Source organism: Musca domestica, unplaced genomic scaffold (assembly GCF_030504385.1).
Source record: "Musca domestica strain aabys unplaced genomic scaffold, Musca_domestica.polishedcontigs.V.1.1 11, whole genome shotgun sequence".
NCBI classification, from domain to species: Eukaryota; Metazoa; Arthropoda; class Insecta; order Diptera; family Muscidae; genus Musca; species Musca domestica.
The window spans coordinates 2596237-2618110 of record NW_026712133.1 but is presented as its reverse complement, the minus strand read 5'-3'; the positions used below and the strand labels follow the sequence as shown (position 1 = coordinate 2618110).

General features: G+C 38.6%; 1 protein-coding gene across 4 annotated transcripts in view; it reads left to right on the top strand.

Annotated features, from left to right (window-relative positions):
• The first annotated feature begins 10381 nt into the window (after positions 1-10381).
• Positions 10382-21874, top strand: part of LOC101901484 (nipped-B protein) — a 436426-nt gene continuing 424933 nt past the window's right edge. Inside the window, exons 1-2 of one of the 4 annotated variants that reach the window (XM_059129842.1) lie at positions 10382-10771; positions 10828-10996. In XM_059129842.1, the coding sequence (XP_058985825.1) occupies positions 10705-10771; positions 10828-10996 (236 nt within the window). In that variant the 5' untranslated portion in view covers positions 10382-10704. The remainder of the gene's footprint in view (positions 10772-10827; positions 10997-21874) is intronic. The other 3 variants (XM_059129855.1, XM_059129838.1, XM_059129846.1) reach the window with 3 other exon arrangements.

Here is a 21874-nt window from a genome sequence, read left to right as displayed (position 1 = left end):
AAAAAAATGTATTTAGGGTGTAGCTTTGTTCTACCTTATGTAATTGTGTCATGCGTAATTCCGGCCTGCAGAACCTAAAATAGTAATTATTCCGAAGCTTGGAAAGGATTCAACGAATGTCAAATCATTTAGATACATCAGTCTTTTATATATACTCTCCAAGTTGTTCGAAACAACATTAAAAGGAAAATTAAGTACCCATATCTAATAATATTAGTTGTGTTCCACAACCTGCAAATTAGTACTAATTAGCACTAATTCTGCTACGACGCGTTCCCGTACTTCAAAAACTAGCAAAACTTGCAGCTCTCTCGAGAAAAAAATGGCGCTGAGTGGTGCACATTTCTGCTTGTTTTAGCTACATGAATTTGGCCGAGCAGAAATGTGCATATTGTAAATTTGACATTAAATTGGTAGGGCTAACAAGGTTGAAAAATGTATTGATACATTTCAATAAAGAAAATGATCAACTTGAAAACTAAAGGAAAAACTAATATTTGTCGTGCAAAAAACAAAAAGAGAAAATATGGAGCAACTGATGTATTCACTTTTGGATGATTCCAGCAGTGAAGAGGACTGGCTGAATGAGGAATCAGATTATTAATTATTATTATAAATTATTAATTTTATCTTATCGTCTTCAATACTCATTTTTTAAATGTTGGCGCCCTTTTCAGTAAGGTTTCACCAGTCCGATTTAGGCTGTTTACTTTCGGAATTTTGACATTTTATCGCATTTCTGCTAATTTTCCGTTCCCTTATTTTTTGAGCAAACCTAAATGAGAATGACATTTCGAACTGTTCTCTCTTCTGCTAGTTTTACTACTAAAAAAGTACTGGAACACAACTATTACTTCCATAAGAACAACAATACTATTAAGTAAATGCACCGCATAATTAGAATGACATTTGAAAGAAAGGAATTTTGCTCCTCATGGTTTATAGACATTTCCCAAACTTTTGACACAGATTACAATTTTGCGAAACTATACAAAATTTGCGAAACTCTACTAAAACACACACAAGCTTGTAGATATTTATCGAATCATATATTGGTATTAAATCGAAAGACAAACTTTTAATGTTCGAAAAAAAAAATAAAAAACGAAAATTATAAAGGATTCTATCATTTCTATCTATCTTTTTCTGTTCACTCTTTATTGTTCTCTTTTTCTCTACATTTTATTATGAGCACAATTAATCAGTAGGTTCCCGAATGGAGTGGTTATTAATAGAAATCGTGCTAATAACCTGACCTATTATTACCAATGTGACCACGCCGATAATTGTTTAAGAATTCATCAAGCGTTATGATCTGGTAATTGATTTGCGGCGTAATTGATTAATAGGCAATATCGCTACTCAAGATTCTCAGCTGCAGCTACCGTCGACTTCAGATATTGCTTGTCTTAAATGTTTTGCACAAGTAACCCGTTCATAGATCTTTTACAATAATTCCATGACATCACAGTGCTCTCGCCTTATAGAACAAAATCAACAATTGTATACCAAATTGAAACGACTGCTCAGCCCACATTTTGTCGTCCTCGTCAATTGCCATTTGAAAAACTCGAAACCAATCCAAAAACAACTGCACTGCCCGCTACATATGGTAAGAAAAAGTGATGGGACATGAAGACCTTGTGGAGACCACCGTGCTCTGAATGTTCAAACTTTGCTCTAATGGTACCCCCTCCATATTAAAAAACGGCGATTAGTACTCCATTTGGTTCGTATGAATTCAAATGTATGATATTCTGCCTACAAAACGCAGCGTCAACCTTCCAACGACTAATCAACGCGGTTTTCAGAGGTGTTGATGGTGTTTTTCCATTAGTAGATATTTTTGTTTACTCTGCGATGCAGCAGAAGTATTCGTCGTACGACAGAGTATTTATCGCCATCTACAAACCTGCTTGTCATTTTCGTTACAAAATGGAAGCACTTTTTCTTGCTATATTGTAACTGGCCATCTCCCATTATTATTCGATCTCGGCTTCCAGCGGTGATTCAACTTGAAACTATCACCCAGTCACAAATGGCTTGATAAAGAGTTGGCACAGGAATTTAATAAAAAAATAACTTTAAAAATAAGCCAACTTATGTTGCGATTCAACAAGACAAGATCCAATTGCAATTGCCCGCACTTCTGGAGGGAACAAAAAGACAGAGACTCACTCAGGAGAGTGGGAATGATTCACCTTGTAAAACTTTTAACGGTCGAGACGCAGCACAGATTTCGAAGTGGGAGAAAATCCCGATTAAGATGAACCTCAAGGCAGTTAGAAGCGCAGGAGGCGCAATGACAAAGAAGAGCCTGCGAGGGCTGAAGCCTTGGCAGTTCCGAAACCTCTTCACGTACAGCGTTGAAGAGAGATTGGTTTACCGAGGAACCCCATACCGAGGAGAAGAAGACATCTGCGACTCAGGCCTCCCAGCCGCAAAATACCATTCCTATTCCGTCGGTCAGCAATCAAATTATGACCAAACTGATTCCTGGTCATTAAAGTATAGTGGGGGTAAGCAGCATTTCGGAACTGGTTAGATTCGGTTCCGACTAGCATCGCTGCAGTAGGAAGAAGAAAGCAGCAGTTTCTTAACATCATGCAGGTTCATCTGCATCGCTATAAAACAGCTGCTGACGAACTTAGCACTAATATAGGAACCTCATATATACAATAATATGGTGACTGGGCCGGGCAGTGGACAGTTCGTCTCTTACTCCGTCTCCAATGGATACGAGGAAAGGACGTGCATTGTTACTAAAAAGAATTTACACTTAATCTAAGTCAGTAATTTCAGCGAAGGAGATATCACGGTGGCGAAATTGGAAACTAAATCCGGTAGGGTCCTCATCTACAAATCTCTCTATCTGCCATATGAGCGACCCGAACCCTACCCTAGTACTTTCGAAGGATCCTAAGTCCATAGGAAGTATAAAACGGATCAATGGTACGTGGACTGACTCTGGACTAGAGACTCTTACATCCCCTTACTGTGGAGGGAAGTCACCGTTATTATCATAAAAGCAAGGAGTGGCAGAAGTGACTTTGTTCACTCTCTTCCTAAAGACTACGGACTAAAAAGTCTCTCATCCTTTTTACTGAAAACCCTAGAAAGCTTGATTGATGTAGAAATCAAATCTCTATTGCCCCCGACTGTCATCAGCACTGTTCAACATGCCTACTTGATAGGTAAGTCCGTTGAAGCAGAGCAACACATGACTCTCGGTTTACCTTGGCAGCTTTTCTCGATATCGGGGGAGAATTCAAAACCGTCTCACACGAGTCCATTCTTTTAAGACTTAAGGTACCCCAACTCCTCGTCAATTGATGCTATGCCTAGTAGCAGAATCAACAATTCACACATTGGGAAGACGTCCGTCAGAAAATCGGTCACCAGGAGCACACCGCAAGACGATGTTCTGGCACCGTTATTTTGGCTAACGGTCATCAATAGTATTCTCATAGATTTGGAGCGAAATGGGACAAAAGTTGTCGCTTATGCTGGCGGTCTTGTCCTATTGATTGCCGATTCCTAAAAATAGGAAAAGGAACACAGAGGAACGTACAAAGAGAGGATTAATTGCACTATATTCATTCAAAAATTCTATAGTTAAAAGTTGGGGTCTCAAACCACACATTATTAATGAGTCAATTGTTCGCCCTACCTTATCTTATGGGGCTCTAGTCGTGTGGCACTATTTAAACAAGTCATTTCATTCATTCAAAGAGCTGTATCGTTATTAATAACAGGTGCTTTTAGGAGCACAGACAGACATTCTTTAATTAGCTAAAAGATTTAGGTGGCTAAAGACGACACTACATTTTTAGAAGTGGAATACCTTTATTATTCCTTATTCCTACTAATAACTTCTCTTATTTCTCCAATCTGTTTCTTTCTTCTCTATGCACTTTAGGATAAATACAATCGACAAGCGCAATGAGCGGTTATCAAAAGGCAGCAGCGCGACATTTAACCTAACCAAATGTCTCCATATTACTCCCCATGGACTTTGGCGCACTATTATGAATTAACAACCGAAAGAAAATGCAAAAAAAAAATATCAAAAACGTTGGTACACGATTGATATTGAAAAAGAAGTATTTATTTTTCCAAAAGGACTCACAAGATGAGAATACTGCAGCAACATTCTATGTCAAATACAGGGGGAAATGAGGGTAAGGTTTCGAAACCCCCACTCCTACAACATATAATCAAAAATTACAATAGACCACCCCAATTGGTTGGAGATGAATCAATAGATTTAAAAGAAGCTTCGAAAGATCACAGGATGATAATAACGATGATGATTGGTTAAGATTATAAATAGATAAATAACTTTATTATACACATTGCAATACAATTTATGTCTTAAATTAAAAAAGTGGTTAAAAAATTAAGATGGTGGCTGAGTATTGTCACAGTTGAGACCGTTGTCCGGATGTCAATTACAGGAAAGAAAGGGCCGGTCAATATTGTCCATTTTCGCAGATATGAATTTTATCGGGTAAAGATCAGTTGGCCGGATGTTCCTGAGGCGGGTACAGGAAGGAAATGTCCAGACAATATTGTCTATTTTCGCAGATTCGCAGAATTTTATCAGATAATCCCTTCACTTAAGATGAGATTTTATTTATTTTCCATTTTTTGGAACTCATTTGGGGTAGGAAATAAAAGAAGTTCAAATATATTGGCATCAAGCCCGATTAAAGCACCAAATCAGATATTCCCTTCCAGAGTTTTCATCGCTTAATCGCCTAAGCAATTGCAATGGATCCATATATGTAGGCATTTAAAATTAATGCATTTGAAGTCAAGGGAATTGTAAACGTTCAGTATTTGTTTCAAACTTTAATTTAAAAATGATTTTTTATTTTTCTGTTTTCAATTTGAAACTAATTGACTAATGACTTTTTATTTTCTATAACAACAATGTTGTTCTTGTAAAATGTTAGTTGTTGTTGTAGCAGTAGTACATGTGTGTGTTTGCGTTCTGCTAATCTGTTTCCAGCTCCAGGTTTAGAAGTTCGGCTACTTTAACGGGCTGTAGCCAGAGATCTTCTGGAGTGAGTTGGGTAGGTTTGGCTGAGCAATTAAAAAGGTGTAGCGTATTGTGCGGGCCGGGCAGGCGTCACGCACATCTTCATCAATTCGTGCCCAATACAAATTGAGACGACTACACCATCCTGAACGTAATTGCTCCAAAACCACCCTGGTTTGTCTAGGCAGCTGACGTTCTTCAGCTGCAATGGATGGGGGTGGACTCCATGGACGGCATTCACTTTATAACTGCTAATAGCATCCGCGACTGCATCGGTGTGAATGCCACTCAGACCTGCCTGATAGGCTTCTTGATCTAGAGGTTCTCTCTTGTAACGCTGGACCTCCCTCTCTAGATCATGTATGTCCTTCCTGACACGCCTGGGTGGGGGAGACTTATGGTTTGGATGACTTTCACGGCAACACCCAATTAGGTACTACAACGAAAGCATATGATTATGCTGACGTAAGGGAAGGACTTTTGCCTCCTCATGTAGATGGTCCACTGGTGTCATGAGGAGGCACCCTGTCGCAGTTCTCAGGGCAGCGTTCTGGCAGGTCTGGATATGCTTCCACTGCGTAGCACTAGTATTCGCAGACCACACTGGAGCCGCATAGCTGACCACAGATCGACCTATCGCGTTATAAGAGGTCAACAAGAGCTGCCGGCTAGCGCCTTGAGGACCTTGTTCCTACTTTTCATCTTGTCGCAGATAGCTGTGGCTTGCGCGGACGACTTGAACATGCTGTCGAACGTGACCCCAAGAATCTTGGGGTAGTTCGTGGCCGGTATTAGATTCCCCTCGACCTGCCGTTACTGGCGTCCACACATATAGTTGATTATCCAACGTTTCAAACTTGGCCGGAGGGTAGTTCTCTGCACGTCCTCAAACAGTGTGGCATGATTGACCGTATCAAATGCCTTTGATAAGTCAAGGGCTACCAACACTGTTCTGTCACACGGCCTGTTCTGGTTCAGTCCTCTACTAATATGTGGAAATGGCGTGTAATGCTGTTGTGGTACTATGTTGTGGACGGAATCCGTGCTGGTGGTTGGCAACTGTATAGCTTCCTCTAATGCTGGGGAGAAGTAAAGCCTCAAGAGTCTTTGCTACTGGCGACAAAAGCGAAATCGGCCTGTACGATTCGCCTTTACTGGCATCCTTGCCTGGCTTCAGTAGCGGGATCACCCGGCCCATTTTCCAGGTTTCGGGCACTATGTGGGTGACTAGCGACAAATTGAGAATTTTCGTTAAGTACTCGACTACCGGCGTATCCAGCTGCTTCAACATTACCATTGGGATTCCGTCCGGGCCCAACGCTTTGGATGACTTAGCGTTACGGATGACATTTGCAACATCACCCATTGTAAACTGTGGTGGTTCCTCCTCGGCGGGAAGAGTTCTGATACGACGTAGTACTCTTCGCTTCGCCCTATCGCTCTCGGGGTGCTCGACAAATTGTCGGTTAAAATATTCCGCGCACCTCTTCGGATCAGTCACCGTTACGTCGTTAAAAGTGACTGAGGTCCTATCATCCTTTTTTCCAGGGTTCGAGAGCGACTTAACCGTTACCCACAGCTTACTCATATCGGTTCCAATGTTGCAGCACTTCAGATGGTCTAGCCACTTTTTCCTCTCATGCTTCTGTACCAACCGGTTGACTTCCACTGTCAAATCACTGATTGTAGGATCAGTAGGGTTGGTACGACGGAGATCATCACGCTCGTTTGCTAATCCCGCTGCCTCTGCTGGGAAGTTTGGTCTTATCTTGGGTATTCGACCAGCAGGTATATAGCGAGCGGCTGCAGCTTTGATGATGTTTCGGAAAATCCTTTCTGACGGCTTGCCAAGTCACGTCATTTATCAGACCGGGTGACACCATGGTTAAGTCTGGCGAACTGTGACACTCTCCTCTCACTCGGGGGGGGGGGCATCCTCGTTAACCGTGCAGAATGTGGAGCAGTCAATCTGCTCTGCCAGCGCTGATCCCCTCTGGTCATTACCTAGGACGGAATGCCACAACTCATGGTGGGCATTAAAATCCCCTAGTACCAGGCGGTTATTGCCTACCAATAATGGACTAATATCAGGCAAATAACGCGGTTCACAGCTATTAATCGGCGGGATATACACATTAAGCACCTCTACCTCGGCAGTTCCACACTTGACTGCTACCCCCATACATTCCATGCATGGGTCCCTAGAGACTAGCTCAAGCGAGATAGGCCTGTATTGAACAGAATAGTGTAACAGGAACGCTAACCCCCCACCTCCACTTCTGCTGCGATCCTTCCTTGGTACGTTGTAACCATAACGTTGTAGGCTGCAATTTTCATTCAGCTTGGTTTCCTGCACCGCTGCGATTTTAATATTCCTCCGACTCATAAATTCCACTATCTCATCTATTTTGCCTCGAAGTCCGTTGCAAGAATGATGCACAATCCGGAGTTGGAACAGCAACATGTGGCGTTAGGTGCTGCGGTGTTGGTTGCTGTTCTGGAGACTGCGGTGGAGTGCCATACTCCGACGACGTCTCTGATGAGGACGACGAAGAAGTGGACTCGCTGGGGACTACGTTACTGCAGCAAGTCGCAACATAATCCCTTTCGCTGTAGTCTCGCAAACGCCTTAGTCCGGAACAGTTAGTTAATGTTAGTTGTTGTGGCTGGTGCATACACCTTATAAATACATCTTGCTCAGCACACAAAGTTAACCCACTGGATGAAAGTATAACTGGGGCAGAAGGGTTCTATCTTAACCATGGTAGAAGAATACAGGTAGTCTCATCGAAACAGCTGCTGGGACAGTGAACTGTCAAACCAATTTTGAAATGGAAAAAGTTAAATGAAAAACTGTTCAAAATTATAAAAATCTTTTAAAAATGTATATCATTACTACCTCCGATTAGTATCGCATAAGAAATCTTATAAAAATCTACTACTTTTTGAAAAAAAAAAAAAAACATTAAAAAATTTTTGACTTAAGGTAAGGTCACATTGGGCAAATATTTGACGAAAAATGTCAAATATTTCTTTGTCACAATCTGACCAACAAATATTATTTGACGGCAAATACAAAAACAGCTGATTTTGGGAAAACAAAATTATTTGCCAGGAAACAAAAATTTTACCAATGTGTCCATAATGTGAACACATATCAATTATTTTCCTCATTTTTTGTCAAACATTTATTTGACGTTGCAAATGTTTTGTAAGGTCAAACAAGGAAAAATATCGGTTTAAAACATTGTCTCACCATTTTTCTTTAAGAACAGAAGCATTTGTAACGTGATGTTTAAAGAATATAATGACAAACGAGTGCAATAAGTAGTTTTGTTTGTTTGGTATTTTTGAATTAATTAACAAAGCCCACCTAAGTGAGTAGTAGGTCAAGATTTCTTCTCAAAATAATTTTCTATATCTATATATATTTATAAAAAATGTTTACATATGGTTGTTCCAGAACTGCATGAATGTAAATGTTTTTACTACGACAACCGATTTTGCCTTTATGATATCGAAGAAAATTGCAAAACTAGTCGATTCTTGCAGGTTCTGGAACATCCCAAATAATTGAACACAACAGCATACTACTCTACTATGAATTTTATGCACCATGATATACATATACATTCTTATACGCGTGCATATAAACATACAAAAATTGCAAAAATAAAGTTGTTCTGGCAAGACATTTATTTCACAACAGCCGGTCTTTTGTTTCCCTTCTCCAAAATAAATTACACCCGAAACTCTATTTTATGTATGTCTCTCCTTCACTCTCTCTGTCTATTTCTCTCGGCCAAATAAACTTATGTTTCCTCAGAGTTTGATCAAACAATTTCATGGGGAAAATATATTTTATGAATGTGAACATGTGTCAAACATGTTTTCCCATAGCACTATTTGACGCTGTTTGGTGACTGCTTGAACAAACAAAATCTGTCAAATATTTGACTGTAATGTGAACATCGAATCAACTCTGTATGAATTTCGCATTTGTTCAGTCAAATGTGGGATAAAAAATTTCGATCAAATATTTGCCCAGTGTGACCGTACCTTTATTAATATATCCAGGCGTTGACACATCTACCTGTATTCTTCTACTATGATCTTAACGCACCTTCTCTGCTTCATTGTAAAGCTGCCCTCAGACACACCAACAGTTGGCCCAACTTGTGACAAGTTTGTACAACTATTGGTGCGTCTCAGGGCTAGTTGTACATCTTTTTCGAAAGTTGGTTGGAAATATCAAAAATTATTGATAATTTCGTAAGTTGGGCCAACTGTTGGTGCATACGAGGGCAAGTTTTACCAACTTCAGTGTTTTCTTCATTTATGTCTTGACTTTGGTGAAGCAGCACATACATAAGCTGAGCGCTGAGCGCAAGAAGAGAAACGAAAACAAAACATAATCATAAAAATTTATTTCTGTTTATGAACCACTGCTTTGACCACATATTTTTCTTCAGCTTTTTCTTTCTCTGCAGTTGTCTTTCTTCTTCTTCCTCTAAAATTATATCAATTCCAAGTAGCGCAAGAGCATCCGAGTTCATGTTGACGCTTCAAAAATACTTTGTAAATGAAAAGTTGGTACAACAGTTGTATGAAAAGTTGGTACGTGCGAGGAGACCGACCAACTTTTTCATACAACTTAAAAGTGACAAGTTAGGCCAACTGTTGGTGTGTCTGAGGGCAGCTTAACAGTGGTACATGGCAGAAGAATACAGGTAGATGCATCAACGCTTGGGAGCATTGATATGTCAAAAAAAAATTAAATGTTTATTCAAATATAGGTAGATTTTTATATGTTTTCTTATACTACGTCATTCGGAGGCTATTATAATTTGCGTTTTTCAACAATTTTTACAAATTTAAATAATTTTATTTTTTCATTCAACATTTTCAATTCCAAAATTGGTTTGACAGTTCATTGTCCCAGCAGCTGCGTCGACGCGTCTACCTAAATTCTTCTACCATGCAGTGTTACCATGGTAGAAGAATGTAGGTAGACGCTGTTACAGAGGCTATAAAAATTCTACTTCCTCACCATCGCAAAATGTTTTGTACGGCTGTATTAGAAAAATATGACAGGACCATATCTTATAATCTACGAATAGAAACGAATTGTTTCAATTGTCAAAATTGAAAATATTCAACCTTGAAATTTTGTTGGACCAACGTCCTAATAAATACATGTGTTTTACTTGTATTGTGAATAACGTCGAATTTTAGGTAATGCTGTTTGAATGCTGAGTTATGCATTGCTGACAATGTGTACATAGAATGACATTTCACAAGCTTATTTTGGCGCAGGGGTTGGTAACCTTTATAAAGTTTGGTTTGTGTTTGTGTTCATAAACTCAATTCTATTAAGACGTGAAATCGACATTGTCAAGTTGTAGAAGTTTTCTTATTGAAACGTCAGTTGTATTATTTCCAAATTGTCGGGTTGCCACAAAAAGTTTTTGAAACAATTTTGACACTAAATGTATATTTTGTCTGAAATATAATCGTAGCTGCAATTGTCCAGCTTAACTTGCTGGGTTCACCTACATAGTGTTTGATAAATTACATTCCTCTATATATACGTATATATGTATATATATGGATTTTTATGCATTTGCAACTAAAGTAAGAAATTTACAACAAAATTCGGAATGAGTGATCGCGAATTTCCCAGCGTGCCGGTGACTACACTTGCGGGTTTAACAAGTCTATCCGATTGTAAGAGTTCTTGTATTTGTGTCGATAATTGTATTTTATTTTTTTATGCGTTTCAGTGCTCAGTGAACTTCCTGTATCGGAGTCATTTGGAACGTCCATTAGCAATAAATCTCTCTTATTTCATACACTTGTGGCAAGCGAATCAAAGAATTTGCTTTCGTTACGAGACGATGAATTAACTAGACAGTTGGTTCAAGCTATTGAGGGAACTGATTCGGAATTTATGTAAGTAATATTGGAATCTATAAATTATTACTAGAAAATAGAGCATATTATTCCCGGCTTTGTTGGGTTTAGGTGCTATGCCTACATCAGCCTGAAAATTGTATGACATGCTGGTATTTAATTTTAACTTTGATTTTTAGCAATATTTTTGTGTGTGGGAAGATACGTCTATCTACCCGAATGGCGAAGCCGGTGTTGGACATTCCACAGAGGAGCAAATCACAAGCCTTCTCTAAAAACCTTTAGTTCGCGAAACTGGGGTTGGACATACCATAAAGTAGAAAATAACTTGTGAGCAAGTTGAGTTTTAGGGGCTATGCTCGGATCATTTTGAAATTTTTACCGCATGTGGGTATTTTTAACCTGATTAAGGGAAAGTAATTTTTTCGTGGGGAAATACCCAGTTACCTGGTTATTTGACCCGAAAGTTCGAATACAAAATAAGGTTTTTATCCGGTTCTACAAAGCCGTTATGTACAAAATGGAATCATTTGAAAGCTTATGGAATTACATATCCAAGTTGTCATATCGTTCCGGAGTAATGCAAGAAAATTTGTATTTTTATACCAGTACTTTTTGAAAAACACTTACAAACTTGAAAATAGACCCATTATGGTGTATTAAGATCTACATGATACATTATAGCCTATATTCTTGCCTTTCCAAAATGGTGCTGATATTTCTTATAGTTCCAAATATATATAGTGATGCAAATTATGAAATTGAGATTTTCTCCACTAATATGTATCTAAGCATATTAAAGTAGGCGGCCTTCGGGCGGGTCCTGAGATTTTCCCCTCTGGGGTGTGTCCAACACCGGCTACGCGATCTATAGTTTTCCTAAACATTGTAATTTTGGTAAGTAGCCGGCCTTCGGCCGGGGCTTGATATTTTCTCCTCTGTCTAACACTGGCTACGCGATCCATAGTTTTTCTAAACATTGTAATTTTGGAAGGTAGCCGGCCTTCGGCCGGGTCCTGAGATTTTTCCCTCTGGGGTATGTCCAACACCGGCTACGCGATCCATAGTTTTTTTAAACTTTGTAAATTTTGTAAGTAGCCGGCCTTCGTCCGGGGCTTGAAATTTTCTCCCCTAGGGAATGTCCAACACCGGCTACGCGATACATAGCTTTTCTAAATATAATTTTTGTAAGTAGCCGGAATTCGACTTTAAAGACAGTATCTTCGGAACTACAAAGCTATATAGGTAAGATACATATTAGTGAAGGAAATCTCATTTCATGATTTGTAACACTAATATCTTCGGAACTGCAATCAATACCTATAGCACCTGGCCAGAGGCCAAAGGCCAGAGTGTAGGCTACAATGCAGTATGCAGTTTCTAATACCCCATAATGGGTCAATTTTCGACTTTTTATGGGTTTTTCAAAAATATCAACTTTTTGTATTACTCCGGAACCGATTGAAACCAACCAACTTTTTAGAAAGGTACTTCCATAAACTTTCAAATGATACCCATTTTGTACATTTCTGTTGTGTACAACCGGGTCGAATAACCGGGTAACCGGATATTTCCCCTACAAAAAAATTACCTTGGCGTAATCAGGTTAAAAAGATCTACACGTGGTAAAAATACGAGCATAGCCCCTAAATTCAACTTAAGCCATAACTTGCGCTCGCGAAGCCGGTGTGGGACATCTCCAGAGGAGGAAATCTCAAACCCCGACTGAAGGCCTGCTAAACCCAATTTATTCCACCGGCTACTAACAAAAAACTTAGTAGGGTTCAGGGCTCGAAGCTACAACATCGCAGTGTATCTGCTTAGAGAACAGTATATCCCGGAATACCTGCTCCGCATTCTTTTGGCCCGTGTCGAGATCAAAGTAAACCTCGGGCCTTAGTGCTGATCTGTCTGATGTGGTGATTAGATCAGAAATTGTTCCATATTAAGCGAGACTACTTCACCATTTGAAACGAAGATATATTTAATTTTCTATTCCATTTGTGTTTTGACGATGTAACGCTTGCAGCCATTTAGTTATTTAAAAAATCAATCTCACTAGTAATTGCAGTTATAAGTGGAACACGTTTGAATATTGAATCTAGATGTTTTAACTTATAATTGGTTTCTTCGCCTCATGGTAAAGAGTATTAAAGTTCGGTCTAGCGAACTTAACGTTTTTAAATTGTTTGTAGAACGCCTTTGTATATCTTACCTTTTAGTTGAGCTGCTTCGGTGCTGTCCTTTTATGAGTGGTCGTTGAGTGATACAGCTGTACTTTTTGCAGTGCTGACTCGGTGACTTAGCTGTCCTTTATTATGGAATTGCTCGAGTGATGTTGCTGCCCTGAGGTTTGAAGTCCTTGGTATTTTACGAGTTTTGTTAACAAATAATGCCCACTGTACAATACCATATTTTTTTTGTATATTTAATTGTTGTTGTAGCACTGTAAATTTGCTGCGTTGTTTATATTCTGATTAATCCGGTTATTCCTCAATGTCCTGGTTTAGGAATTCTGCTACATTTATGGGCTGTAGCCAGAGATCCTCTGGACGGAGTTGGGTAGGCTTGGCTGGACTATTAATAGAAACGCTGGACAGGCGTTCCGCACATCTTCGTCAATTCGTGCACAATACGAGGATGGTATTCATACTGTTTAACTACCTTTGCGACTGCATCAGTATGAATGCTATTCAGACCCGCTTGATAAGCTTCATGATCTAGGGGCTCTCTCTTATATCGCTGGACCTCTCTCTCTAGATTATGCAGGTTCTTCCTGACACGCCTGGATGGCGGAGTTCTGTGGGGGAACTCCCTGTTTCACTGGTGGGTGAACTCCCTGTTTCACTATACGAGGCTTCTTATTCCGGAATTCCAGGTACGACTGGCTTCCACACATATAATTTACTATCCAACGTTTCAAACTTGGCGGGAGGGTAGTATTCTCAACGTCCTCGAACAGCGTGGCATGGTTGACCGTATCAAAGGCAGGCCTTTGATAGATCGAGAGCCGCCACTACTGTTCTATGGCACGGCTTGTTTTGGTTGAGTCCTAGACTGATATGTGTGGATATGGCGTGCAATGCTGTTGTGGTGCTGAGTGCGTAGTACTCTTCGCCTCGCCCTATCACTCTCAAGGTGCTCGATAAATTGGCGGTTAAAATGGCCAGCGCACCTCTTCGGATCAGTCACCGTTACGTCGTTAAATGTGACGGAGATAATCACGATCGTTTGCTAATCCCGCTGCCTCTGCTGGGAAGTTTGGTCTAATCTCAGGTATTCGAGCAGCAGGTATATAGCGGCTGCAGCTTTGATGATGTTTCGGAAAATCCTTTCTGCTACCCGAATATAAGAAGGGTTGGGCAGTTCTCTGAAGCGGCGGTTGGTTAATTATCTGAACTCTGGTCAGTGAGGTTTCCCATTGTTAAGGAAAGTGCGACGTTGAGGGTTTGAAATCGGGCGACCTGCTTATGGATACGATTATCGGGAGATGGTCTGAGCCAAGAGAAATGACGGGTTGCCAAGTCTGGTAATTTATCAGACCGGATGACACTATGATTAAGTCTGGCGAACTGTGACACTCTCCTCTCATTCGGGTGGGGGCATCCTCTTTAACCGTGCAGAATGTGGAGCAGTCAATCTGTTCTGCCAGCGCTGATCCCCTCTGGTCATTACCTATATCGGAATTCCACAACTCATGGTGGGCATTAAAATCCCCAAGGTCAGGCGGTTATTGCCTTCCAAAAGTGGGCTTATATTAGGCAAGTAACGCGGTTCACAGCTATTAATCGGCGGGATATACACATTAAGCACTTCTACCTCGGCAGTTCCACACTTGATTGCTAGCTCAAGCGAGATAGGTCTGTATTGAACAGAATGGTGTAACTTGGGAAACTTGTCTTCGCGACGGTAATTGAAGAAGATCTAATTATTGTCCAATTTGCATCGTCACATCAAACCAGTTTTGGCTGTTGACGATGTTTATTTATTGGAATTTACCGGTGGCTGCATAAATGTATGTGTATGTGTTTTCATTATTTACATCATTTTGTTTTGATGCTGTGATGATGCGGCCGCATATCCGGTAAATACTTAACCAACAGTGTTGGGCAAAATTGTGAAAATTTTAAAAATTTTTTGGGCCCCGAATGACAAGTGAGATAGGTCTCCTTTCTCCTTTATCCGTTCCTCGGGATATTCTTGATTGGCCCAGCAAAGATGTAGCTCAGTTGTGTATTATAGGCAACGATATCTCCAATTCCAGCTGCTGTACACCCATCTTTCCTTATGGCGGAGTAAGTGTCCGCTCCCAGTTCCACATCGATTGGACTGTTTCCTCGGGGATCAGGGTCAGCAAGGGCGTAATTCGTGAAACATCTCGTGGGGCTTCTAATATGGGGTCTGAGTACATGCGTCTGGGCAGGTCTTCGATTATTAGCGCATTTACCTTCAGACTCCAAGTAGAGTTTGTACGGTGAGGCAAAATGGTAAAAGTGGTAAATTGCCCACCGTTGTAGTTGCGCGACTGAAGACCCAAGCGACGGAACTCTGCATATGAAATTTTTGACATCGTCGCAGATTGACTTACTATGGCCCGCAACATGCTAAAGCCCTCCATGCCCTCGGCCGTTATGGGCACCATAGCCGTTGGTACAAATACCTAATACCACGCGAAAATCGAGCGACACTTCGTCTGATTGGGACCCACCGTGCAGTAAAGTATGGTGCCGGTCATTGCATTTCCGGCAACCAGTTAGAGACGGGCAGTCGGGGGTCAAATGACTTCTCGCCAGACAATTTCGGCAATACCCCGACGCTCCACTGTCTCATACCGCTGGAAGGGCATCTGCCTGCGGAACCTCTCACTGGAATATTTCCAGTAGCTAGGTCTCTCATGGCGCTGGCGTAGCCTTGCGTCGAATCTACTTCGTTGACGTCTTTCAGGGGATGTGGAACTGGGACAATGGATTGGCCGTATAAGTCTATTGGGGCTTCTTGCTATTAGACGAACAGGTGAGTCTGGGCTACGGCTGCGATCGTCCATACCGCAGTCCTGGTTGGGCAAGTAAGCGGCTATATCTGAACCCTGGTATTTTGGTCACTGCTTGGATACGTTTTTTCGATACGACCTAATTTCCATTCATGCGGAGCCAATCTATTATCTTTTACGACAACTAAATCTCCTTCCCCGATATTCTCTTTTTTTATATTTCCACTTAGCCTCTGTGAAGTTGCATCTGTTGCAAAAATATTGCGAAATAACTTTTAGTCTTTTCCAACGATTGATCCAGGTCTTCGTATAGGCCTCATATATCAGTACCTCCCCATATTCGGTATTTTGATGATTTTAGCGACATTATTCACCGAAATTGTTTGAAAATTGGTATTTGAAGTTCGTAATGAATACTACAGTCTAAGATAGAAAATTGTCTGTGCAAGTCCATGTCTTCGTATAGCCCCCATATAACGGTACCTCCTGATATTCGGTATTTTGGTGATTTTAACGACATTATTCACGGGAATTGTTTCAAATTTGGTATTTGAAGCTCAAAATGGATACTACACCCTAAGACAGAAAATTGTCTGTGCAGGTCCACGTCTTCGTATAGGCCCCATATATCAGTACCTCCCCATATTCGGTATTTTGACGATTTTAGGTACAATACCCACCGAAATTGTTTGAAATGTGGTATTTGAAGTTCGTAATGGATGCTACAGCCTGTGACAGAAAATTGTCTATGCTGGTCCAGGTCTTTGCACAGCTCCAATTTAACGGCACCTCCTTATATACGATATTTTGATGATTTTAGCTACATTATTCACCGTTTATTTCAAGTTTCCAATTTGAATATGGTAATGGCTTAATGGCAAACAATGCCTATGTATGTCCACGTCGTATAGACCCCAATATAACGGCTATATTCGGTATTTTTAAAATTTTAAAAGAATTTTTTAAGGATTTTATTTTTTAAAAATTTCCAATTTTGTTGCAAATGGTGGAGGGTCTTAAAAGTTCGGCCCGGCCGAACTTAGTGCTTTTTAACTTGTTTTTTTATAAATTAAGCAAATTCGGCATTTTCGTATGCTTCATTTGAATAGCGAAATGAGTCCGAATATCTAGAATTCGGATCTTAATACCATCGTGTAAGGTAATCTTATGAGTAAATTCGACTAACAATTTGCTATGTTTTGCGCCATGTGGTAGTATTATTGGATGCCGTTCGCTATATGAAAGGGCTGGCGATTGTAACGATCTGCCATTTGTTCTAATAATACACTTTGAGTCTAGAAACGGGTTGAGTGTCAATAGAGGACTTGAAGGAGAAACTTGAGTCTTTTTCATTACTGAGTTGTATTCGTTGGCATAAACGAATTTTTGTGTGCGAATTATGCAAGGTCGTTTTCCATCTTGGATTTCATCTGATGTAAGGTCTTTTGATGAGGTGCGAAGGTTTTGCCTATTTGCTCCAGTATTTTTCCCGAGTCTTAGAGCCTATGCGTATGATCGATAAACTTTAGCTAAAGAGGAGAAAATTTTTAAACGGTCATTTCTTTTCACGAAAAATGTCATGACTTTTGCTGTTTTGGCTTAAAATTTGTGTCATTTATTATATCTTGTGATGGCCAACGGTCTTTAGGCATTCTGAGCCAATGAAGTCCCTGCCACCAGAGTTCATTGGTCCTTAGCTATGCGGGTGAACATCCACGGCTCGCAATATCAGTCTCCAATTGTCTTGTCCAACACTATCAGCAATTTCTGAGACTCTTTTTTAACCAAGCTAAGACGATGGTAGAGTCGCCCGCATAACTCAAGTCTGGGTATTGATAGTTTTTTAATAGGAGCGACACAAGTCTTTGCTGCTAATAAAATGTATGTATTTTATGGTTAGTATTTTCCACCCTAATATTTTCCAAAATACGTGAATCTCTACAGAACTACCTAGCGTGTATTGAAACCATCGAGGAATTCTAAGATATTCGATATCTTTACTATTTTTAACAAAATTGTTCCAGTTCATCTGAGTTATTGGCTTTAATTGATCATCCCAGTCAATTTTGTCTAACCAGATTTGTTGGATTATTTTAGATTTGACTGTGTGTACGTGGAATTTTAAGTAGAAGTTGATGGAATACCTATTAACAGCCTGGTTTTGTAAAAAATTTACTTTCACTACGTAACGTAAACGTATTCATTTTAATATGGGTTTTTATAAAAATTTTAAAAACTTTCGTCCATTTCCGAAAAGCTTCGATATGTGAGGGTTTCCATAACCATTATTTTATTAATTTTATGATCCTGCAAGATCCGCTAATAAAAAGTTGATGATATGTAAATTCCTCGTCATATACATGCAGTTTTGGCGATATTCTGTAACAAACAACCAATTTCTGTTCTTCTATCGTTTTCTCTGACATTTTCGTTTGTATTTTTTCATTGCAAAAACTAAAAATACATGTGGAAAAAGCTTTATTGTGTTTGTCACTCACAAAAAAAACATGCACTACAAAACCCAAAATATATTTTCTAAAATTCCAATCGAAAGGAAAATACTTTTACAAGAACAGTCAGTAAGTTCTTTAAATGTGTATTCCCTTACATTTGTAGTCACTTTCTGCATTTTATAAATTGTATATGTTTGGCGTCAACCTTTCCGCTCGCGTGGAAGGTTGCTCGTGTAGTGCCTGAGCCGAAGAAGGGGACTTCAGCAGACGAGTCTTCGACCAATAAGCATTCTGCCGGCTATGTCGAAGATAGTTGAGCATGTTGTTAAGGATGCTATTGTTGAGTTTCTGAATGACCATAATTGCTTGAGTAGTTCTCAGTTTGGGTTTTCGGCGTGGTTATAGCACCACGGTTCATCTTTTAGCCCTCACTGATCTCAATTGTGATGTGTTCAATGGTTCTGATGTTGGCCTTGACTTGTCTAAGGCCTTTGATTCCGTGGATCATACGCTCTTCTCTGTAATGACATCGTGGGTTCATTAATGACATTGTGGGCCCTGTGTCTAAATCTAGGTGTGAGGCCTTCATGTATGCGGATGAGGTTCCTGTCTTCTTTAGAAGTGCATATCTCTTTGGGTTGGAAAATGTGACAAACACTGCGTTGGGATTACTTTCTATGTGGATTACTTTCTATGTCTGCCAATTCTTATGTTCCTATGCCGTGCAACCGTGTTGGCTCCTTTGTGGTTAATGTTGTGGATAAAATGTGATGATTAGGTGTAGTCATTGATACCAAACTTAATTTTTCAGTGCATGCTGACTCTTTGCTCTCTCGTACTTTTTCAGTTTAAGAGGCTCTATAGTTTTCAAGCTCATTTGCTTCTTGATGTTAGGATGACAGTAGCCAACTCTTTATTAATGTCTCATGTCAACTATTGTTTGGAGGTCATCTTTAGGGTTAATGTTTGTCAAATTCTGCGTGTTTTGTAGATCATCTCGAAATCCACAATTACTGTTTCCAAGATTTTCGTCCGTAGTTGGCGAGAAGTCTTTTTTGTGAGAGTTGCGAGATTGTGAAATCAGCTTCTTCTAACCCCACGTAATTTGAACTGTTCTTTTGATATATACAGGAAGAGGTGTTTTGAATATTTGTCTGTTCATTGAGTTTCTGGTTGCGGGTTATGTTTTGTTATTTCTATTTAGTTATTGGCTGGGGCCATTTTTATGGTTGTTTATTTTCTATAGAGTAATTTTATTGCTTTTTCTCTTTTGTAAGAATTTTTTCTATGCTTGTAGTTGCTACATTTGCTCGGTTGGAAACGAGTGATGGTTAGTGCCTGAATGTATTGATGCCTCTTGCTTTGTGGAGGAGTTCAATCTGAAGTTCTAATTATTGTTATTGTTATTTAAATTATTTTTTATATAAATATATGGTACAATTCGTTGTTAATGTTTGTTATGTATTTAGTTTTTTTAGATTAATATAGTTATGATCTGTTTTTATACTGTTGTATGTTAATATAAGATTTTGGCCATGTTGGCTTATTTATATTGATTTGTATGAAATTAATGAAATGAATAATAAATAAATATATATATACAGGCATGTCAAAAATTTCAATTGAAATTGTATCAATTCCGTAATTTAAAATCGTTTGTTTAAGCTTCTTCAGATTCCGATCGTTTTGGTGAATTACGAAAATCTCATTATTCAGTATAAATATGACAACATTAGAAGAATGAAAAGAATAAAATCAAACCATATGACAGGTTAAGTTTGTAAATGGGTCATGTCGTTCCCCGTTTTCATATAGCCCCATATAATTCAATATTCGAAATTTTGATTAATTTAGCGATATAGTATATTGTTTCAAATTTTGCATTTTAAGTTCGTAATAGGTACTACAGGCTATAACAAAAAATCGCTCATGCAAGTCCACGGTATTCGGTATTTCGATGATTTTAGCGGAACATGAAGGATCACGTCTTCGTAAAGCCCCCATATAATTGTTTGTTTTTTATCGCTGCTTAAGTTTATCGTAATGTCAGATTGTTAATTTTCTTGTTTGAAGATTTTTTTTTCAAAAAAAAAAAATATGTATTATAAATTAAAAGATAAAAAGTATATTTTAATAGATATTTGTTTTTAACTTTTATTATTTTAAAGTGTTTAAAAAGTATTAAATTTAGAAGTTTCCATAAAAACACAATTCCATTTGCAAAATTAAAAGTGATTTCATTTCAAAAAATATTTCGTTTTCTGAGATTTGGAGATCTTAAGGTATTTTAATATTGTTAGTATTATATTTGAGTTTAACATAATACGTCTGATTTTTAGTGTAAGCAGTCTAATTAATTTTAACCTGTTAGTATATGAAGGCAAAACAAAATCATAAAAACAGAAAATTGTATTTGCACTGATTCTGTTTTATCAGAGTATATTGCATATTGAGGATACCATATAACACGACCATATTCTAATATAGTTCTAACAAGAGACATACATAACTGGATTTTATATATGGATCCGTAAATTATCTGAGCCATCGTTTTAAAAAATCTAAAACACCATTTGCTTTATTTACCATTGTCATTATATGACTATTAAAATTTATTTTTGGAACTTTCAAAAGACCAGGATCGACAAATGATTCTACAGTTAAAAAGATCAAATCAAAGAAGATCTGGAGTAGCAGATATGTTTGTTGGCATTTGAATTCTTACACCATTGGAAGAGGCTACACCATTGGAAGAGGCTATCTGAATAATTCTGAAGAAAATTTGGTTTTTTCTCAGAATTATGAGCAATAAAAATCTTTACATCATCTGTGTAAATTAACAATTGCTTTTGATTCCAAACTACGTAAACTGTTTGATACATCCTGGCATTGTAGAAAAGGCATACAAGTAAGAATCTTTGATTTGGCAAGATGTACATGAATAGGTTGTAGTAAAAAAATCTTTATAGTTTAATTGTATTATTGGGGGCTTTGAAAAAAGTTTTCATTTTAGATAACCAAAATAATGGGAGGATTTATGATTGAATTTAAAATTATTTTAAACGATTTTGATGTAAAGATCCAACCACGAGATTAAATGGCATATTTATTTAAAATATAAAATTTATCAACTGTACATTCAAGATCTATGTGACTATTACAAAGGCACACGAGGCTCATATTAACATATTGTTAAGAAAAATAGTTTTATTTATAGTCACGAATAGTTTTAAATGGAACTGACTGAGTTACATTTACAAACGAGAATTCTGTCATGGTAATTCTTCACACAATTTGAAGAAGATTAATGTCATAAAATCGATTAATAACATCGAATGTATATTGGAATGTATAGGAACCAAGGCTTCAGAATCTGGCAATGGAAGCCACCTAATTGAAGGCATATTAAAGGCACTAAGAATTAATATGCAGTCTGAATCACACATATTTTAACGATTACGTTTATTGCTGTTA